At 44.7% G+C, this 6,998-nt stretch overlaps 1 protein-coding gene across 1 annotated transcript in view; it reads right to left on the reverse strand.

Annotated features, from left to right (window-relative positions):
- Window positions 1–823: 823 nt before the first annotated feature.
- Window positions 824–6,998, reverse strand: part of LOC106528986 (Down syndrome cell adhesion molecule) — a gene marked incomplete at its 5' end in the record, with an annotated part of 83,255 nt that continues 77,080 nt past the window's right edge. Inside the window, 3 exon segments of the mRNA XM_014024282.1 lie at window positions 824–2,027; window positions 5,893–6,195; window positions 6,324–6,521. Coding sequence (XP_013879736.1) covers window positions 1,648–2,027; window positions 5,893–6,195; window positions 6,324–6,521 — 881 coding nt within the window.

Below are 6,998 nucleotides of genomic sequence, written 5' to 3' on the forward strand. Positions count from 1 at the left end.
GGTCTCTGCAGACCTTGGTCCATCCATGGACACACTAAGTTGTCTCTGCAGATCTCAATCCATCAATGGACACACTAAGTGGTCTCTGCAGACCTCGGTCCATCCATGGACACACTAAGTGGTCTCTGCAGAACTCAGTCCATCAATGGACACACTAAGTGGTCTCTGCAGACCTTGGTCCATCCATGGACACACTAAGTTGTCTCTGCAGATCTCAATCCATCAATGGACACACTAAGTGGTCTCTGCAGACCTCGGTCCATCCATGGACACACTGAGTAGTCTCTGCAGACCTCGGTCCATCAATGGAAACACTAAGCGGTCTCTGCAGACCTCGGTCCATCAATGGACACACTAAGTGGTCTCTGCAGGCCTTAGTCCAGCCATGGACACACTAAGTGGTCTCTGTAGACCTTAGTCCATCCATGGACACACTAAGTGGTCTCTGCAGACCTCAATCCATCCATGGACACACTGAGTGGTCTCTGCAGACCTTAGTCCATCCATGGACACACTGAGTGGTCTCTGCAGACCTCGGTCCATCTTGGACACACTGAGTGGGGCCTTTAAGTGCAAACCTTGAGCTCTCTAGCCCTCCGTGTTCTAGCTAACATCATTTACCTCCCTGGTAAACTACACCTGAATACAGCAGCTGGAGCAGACCAGCTCTGTCAGTATACTCACAACATAGTAATTTCTCATCATTACACTATAGCTCAGTAGTATTTATATACTTGTCATRTCTTTTTTTCATATTGCACCATCAAGTATGGGACACAGAAAAAGATTAACAGAYTTCATTTCCTAATTAAAACAAGATATGTGCAAACATGACTAAGGACTTTATTAACCAAATCAATTCTTCCCTGTAATATCCACAAATAAAAGTGATTTCTCTTTTTATATATATATTTATAGTAATAAGAATAATAAATCTTCACATTGGATCATTTCATAGTGTGACAAAATGCTTGACTGGATTGTCCAGCCATGACCGGAATCCTCGTCGTCTTCAGATGGTCAGTCCCCATGCATCCATAGGAAAATGATTTTTTTAAATTCTCAAAAAAGTAACAATTTGAGAGCAGCTGAAAAGTTTGGACAGGTGTCAATTGCTTTCATTCCAAGATTCTCCTGAGGTTTCATTCAGTGTTTCAGGAGGATATTCCATAGGAAAAAAATGACTCCAAATGGTCATTTTTGACAGCAGGAAACTAAAAAATCAGAAACAATGTCCAGGTTCTTAAGAAAACATAATGATGAAAACAGATCATTTGATACTCTGTAATTAAATATTGTTTATAGCTGACAAGTAACAATTARTTATCACTGATTAATAATATCAAATGACCAAGAATAAATAACGCTTTCTTCTTACTCAGTTTGGCAAAGCTCCAGCTGGAGGCATTCCTGATGACTGAGATTTTTTCCCAAAGTGAAACAAACAAAAAAAAAATACAAAGATGAAAAAGAAACATCTAAAAGAAAAGAAAATAAGATTAGTAAAAGTGAGCCCGCCCCTGAACGGAGGGCACATATATACAGAACTGCGTGGTGAGAGTCACTTTACTGCACTTGAGTGTTAAGTCCAGTGTTAGAGTGAGTTCTAGTCCCGCCCCCGGTCCTTGACCCCAAGTCCTCCTGCTGTTATACCAGTGTGTAGGACTTTGCGTAGGGGTTGCTGCTCTGTTTGAGATGTCCTCTGGAGTCCAGCAGGGACTCCTGTGAGGTRCTGAGCTTGGCAGCTTGGGCCAGCTCTGAGCCCTCTCTGTGGGGGAGCGTGGCAGCGGAGCCGGGCTGCCACTGAGCTGCTGGGTCCCTGCTGGCCTGAGGGGCCTCTGTGGGCGTTGGGGGTGCCATGCGAGAGGGCCGCTTTAGTGAGCGACTCTTCTGGGGCTCGAGACACGCCTGCCCCATGGCTGCTCTCTCCCCACTAGCTGTCCCCCTGGACGAAGCTGAGCAGGACATGCCTCGGTTCAACAGGAAGTCCATGCGCAGGTACGGAGGAAGGTGAACCAGCTCGCCTCCTGCAGGACGACACACAAACACACACAGCTCAGTCAGTTCAAAGGAAAAGACAAAAACATTAGCTGCATCCTGTTCTGCTAACTGYTGTCATCTGACTGCTGTTAGATCAGCCACTTTCTGGATGGTTTGAGTCGTAGAGGTTTGACTTTATGGTCTTCATCACTTTGATATGTTTTTCTGGATTATGGCTGGTAATCTGAGATTGCTGCTACACTTGATATTTTTTAAACACAAGAGAAGAGGTTCAGTTTGTCATTTCATTAGTGGACCTGGYTTTGTTCTTGCCTTCCTAGTTTGTTGTTAAGTCAAAGTTCTCTTATTRACACGGCCTGGTTGGACCACCTTTRGCTTTGATYATGTCACACATTCTCTGTGGCAYTGTTTTGATAAGCTTCTACAAYGTTACCAGATTTATTTCATCCAGTGTTGCATTAATKTYTCACCAAGATCTTACATTGATGATRGTAGAGTCTGACCTTCTCCAGYACATCCCAAAGATTCTYMAWGGACTSTGTGGAGCCRATCCATGTGTGAAAATGATGTCTCATGCTCCCTGAACCACTCTTTCACAATAAGAGCMCAATGAATCCTGGCATTGTCATCTTGGAATATGGCAGAGCTATCAGGGAAGCTCTSAACAACCAAGCTCCATCATATATTAAACMTCTTATTGTTCCATACTTTCCTAACAGAGCACTTCACTCTCAGACTGCAGGTTTACTTGTGGTTCCTCAAGTTTCTAAAAGTGGAATGGGAGGCAGAGCTTTCAGTTATCAAGCTCCTCTCTTGTGGAACCAACTTCTAGTTTCTGTCTGTGAGGCTGACACTCTGTCTACTTTTAAGATGAGACTGAAGACTTTCCTTTTTGATAAATCATATAGTTAGACTTAGGTTTCCTGAATTATTCTTCATTTCTGCTGCTATAGACTTAGACTGCTGGAGCACAAAATGAACACATGTCCTCACTCTGCTGTTGTCTTTAGTCTCTCTTCTCTACATGTTTATTGTAATTATTTCTATCAATAACATGTTTTTTCTTTTTGTCTCTTTTCCAGAAGAAGGTGCACCTGGACCAGTTCTTCTGTGTTTACCTGTGYCTCCTTCCTGTCCCTCAACCAGCTGGTCGAGGCAGATGGYCKCCTGTCCTGAGCCTGGTTCTGCTGGAGGTTTCTTCCTGATTAGCAGGGAGTTTTTCCTCTCCACYGTTTGCTCAGGATGGGAGACTGTGATGAAGTGATTCAACACCATCTGCTGGTTTCTTTTTTAGATTGTTCTTCTTTGATGTACAGTGCCCTGAGACAACGTATGTTGTGACTTGGCCCTATATAAATAAACTGAATTGAATTGAATTGAATTGATGGAATAACCTGGTCATTCAGTACATTAAGGTAGTCAGATGACCTCATTCTTTGAGCTGAACTTAGACCTGRCCAACTGCAGAGACMCCCRCATMATAGACCTGAGTTRCATCCAGGAAGACACTTGTTTTCTTTAAGAATCCCATTTTCTTGTACAGTACTGKTGAAATGCTTTGCACATGCTCTATAGGAAGGATGTCGGAACCATGAAAAAAGCACTCACTGAATTTAAAGCCAGCTGACCTGAGGAGCAATAGCATGAGCACATTAAAAATCTATGACCTGCACCACCTGCCAAGGCTAAGAGACAAAGTCTCATCAGAAAGATTTGACTGCAGAACTGCTTAGTATCCCCAGTAAGCATCGCAGAGACCAGTGAGCTGGTATACATCTCATCAACAGAAGATCTTGAACTGCTTGGCTAGAAGATCAAGACTACAACTAACTAATAAGGAGCCTTGGCCACCATGGAAGAGAAAGCTAAGATCAAGACAGAAAGGTGCAATGACCTTAACCTAACCTAAATGGTAAATGGCTTGAATTTATATAGCACCTTATCAAGTCCACTTGGACCCCAAGGTGCTTTACACTTCAGACATCCACCCACGCACATTCACAGCAGTAAGCTAAAGCTACAGCTGCCCTGGGGTGCTGGACAGAGGTGGGGCTGCCATGCACCAGCACCACCATCATGACCATCATCAGTAGGCAAGGCAGGTGAAGTGTCTTTATCCACAGTTTATCAGCTCAAGCAGCTGAGCTGATAGCTCTGACTGAAGTGTGCCGGTGGGCTGAAAACAAAAGAGTCAATATTTTCACAGACAGCAGGTACGCTTTTGTCGTAGTGCATAATTTTGGGGCTCTTTGGAAACACTGAAAATTTCTGAAATTTGACGGTTCACCAGTCTTGAACCATACGCTGGTTGGTGTCTGCTCTGCTGGAAGCAATCCTTTTGCCCTCACAGATTGTTGTTTGCAAGTGCGCCGCTCATTCGAGAGGCTGTGACCCAATTTCTGTTGGAAACAGAAACGCTGATAAGGCTGCCAGGCTGGCGGCCTTGGGCCCGCAGGTGTTTACATTCTTTGAAGATAAGGCTGCAGAAGCCTGCTCATTAAGAGACATGCAAAGCTTTGCCACAGCACCAGAGAGACAGGCCTGGAGGAAAGCAGGCTGCTCTTTTGAAAATGACACCTGGGTGGGGCCGAACTCTAAACCTCGTCAGCCAAAACATTTTTTCAATCATTTTGCAAAACTGTCCCATGGTTTGGACCATGCTTTAAAATCTGGCATGGTTTCTATGGTAAATACTTACTGGTTTGCCCCTGGTTTCACAGTTGTTGCTCAGAATTACTGTCAGTCCTGCATGATCTGTGCTAAACAAAATGCAGGAAGACTCATCAAACCTGCTCAAGCTGCCCATCCTTCACGACCTTTCAAACACTTAATGATGGATTTCATTGCGTTAAGTCCAGCTGAAGGGAAAAAGTATTGTGTGGTTTTTGTGGACATGTGGTCAAAATGGGTTGAAGCTTTCCCAACATCTACACAAACTGCTTCTGATGTCGCCAGATTACTGTTATCGGAAATAATTCCCCGCTGGGGAATACCTGAAAAGATCTCAAATGATGGACACTTTGCTAACAAAGCCATTTCTCAGCTAAGTGAATACTTAAGCGTTGACCTGAGGAAGCAATGCACTTATCATCCTGAAAGTGGGGGTGCAAGTGTTATTAAATCATCTTGACAGGCACCACGCAGTACACTTTGTTTCATCCACGTGTTTCTGCCTTTTTAATAAATGTTTCTACAACACCACGTTTTAGTTACAATAATGTGAGGTTTAAGCCTGAAACATACTCGCTGCGAACTGCTGACGTCGGCACGGGTTGTCGCAGTTTAATGACGAAAATTATGTCACCGGGTTTCTCAGTGTCGTGTCCACAGCCCCTTTTGGCACAACCTGCCGGCAGAACTTTTTGACCCCCCCCATCCCGTGTCGACGGTAATGTGTGATTGGTCTGATTGGTCATGGGCATGTTTATTTGTGCTGCACTCTGTAAAAAAAAGAGGGGGAAAAACCCAGACTCGCTCCCAGAGCCGACATCAGGAAGTAGAGTTTTATAAAGATGGTCATTCCGTGAAAAACTCATGAATGGAGATAAAACAGACSTTGTGCACGGAGGAATCTGACTGATAAAAACTGTGGAGCTTTAACCAGGACAGATGTGGATAAATACGTCGGGTGAGTGACGAGTCTGACTTTTTAATCTGTATTATCGGCTGTTGCGGGGGAACTCCATGCAGTGACGTATGGTTCAGTTGGAGGGGGGTTTCCTGAACTCGGCGTGGGGATGTCATAGGGACTATGAAAGGTCTGTGCGAAAACGACAGCCGAACAACCACGTGACCGCGCGTCGACCCGTCGGTGTCGGAGCGAGTATGTTTCAGGCTTTAGCGTGTGGCCATGTGCAAACACAGCTGAGGCTCCGGACCGCCTGGTCTCACCCGGTCTGTGGGCTTTGGGCACGGCCATGTTCATGACCCGGCTGACGTCCTGAGGCTTGGGTGGGGAAGCRGTGAAGCGGCAGATGCCTGATTCTGACGGCGTGCTGGAAGTCAGGCTGTCGGTGTAGTCGTTGGTGCCTGCTGTCATCTGCTCTGAGGAGGTGTCGGAGATGAAGCACTCTGTGATGGTGAACTTGGCGTGGCGCAGCTGCTCCTCCATTTTGGCGTGCTCGTAGGCCCTGGCCAGCTCCTCGTAGGTGGAGGAAGCGCTCTCTGTCGACACCATGCTGCTGCGGGCTCGGTCTGGACGCCACGAGGAGTTCAAGGAAAGATCAATGTCAGTAGCAGAGTCAGTGAGCTGGGACTTCATCAAAGTAAATGGTTATTTTTGTTAGAAACCAAGTTAACACACAGTTCTCAGGTGTTAGTACCTGTGTCCTGAGATGGGCTGACGCTGTAGCTGTCACTCTCCTTGTCAACAGAACCGGTGACCCTGGGCGTGGCCAGCCTCCAGTCTGTGTTGAGAGTGTGGGAGGAGACAGGGGGRTGGGGCCGGTTCAGGGTCCACTGGCTGGCGTAGCGGTTGCGGGCAGCTGGTCCAGCTTTGGCTGTGCGGCGGGCAGTGGGGTCTGACAAAGAGCACAATGTAGTTTTAAAATAAACTGGGAGRTTTGATTAAATTAAATAGCAAATGAGCTTAATTAGCTCTTTACAATATGGATAACACTTTCCAAAAAACTACACATTATTTTGTCTTATTTAATCATTAATAAACAGTTTGTTAACTTGAAAAGAGCATTAATTAAAGATGATTGATAATTAACAAGCTATAAATTAACACATTTATTAATGCTATACCTATAAAGGCTAATTAATTCCAAAACCAACATTGCTTAATCATATTTAAAACTTCTGAATTAACTACTCTATATACTGTGTATGTAAATGTTCATATAAAAGTACTTTAGTAAGGTGGAGTTATTGTAAAGTACTACCAAAATATGTTTACAGTATTGAATATTATTTAGAACAGTGGTTCCCAAACTTTTTGTTTTCTGACCACAAAATATTCATGGCAAAAACTTGTGACCCCAAATATTACGGGT

This window comes from Austrofundulus limnaeus, unplaced genomic scaffold, assembly GCF_001266775.1.
Source record: "Austrofundulus limnaeus strain Quisiro unplaced genomic scaffold, Austrofundulus_limnaeus-1.0 Scaffold416, whole genome shotgun sequence".
Classification (NCBI taxonomy): Eukaryota; Metazoa; Chordata; class Actinopteri; order Cyprinodontiformes; family Rivulidae; genus Austrofundulus; species Austrofundulus limnaeus.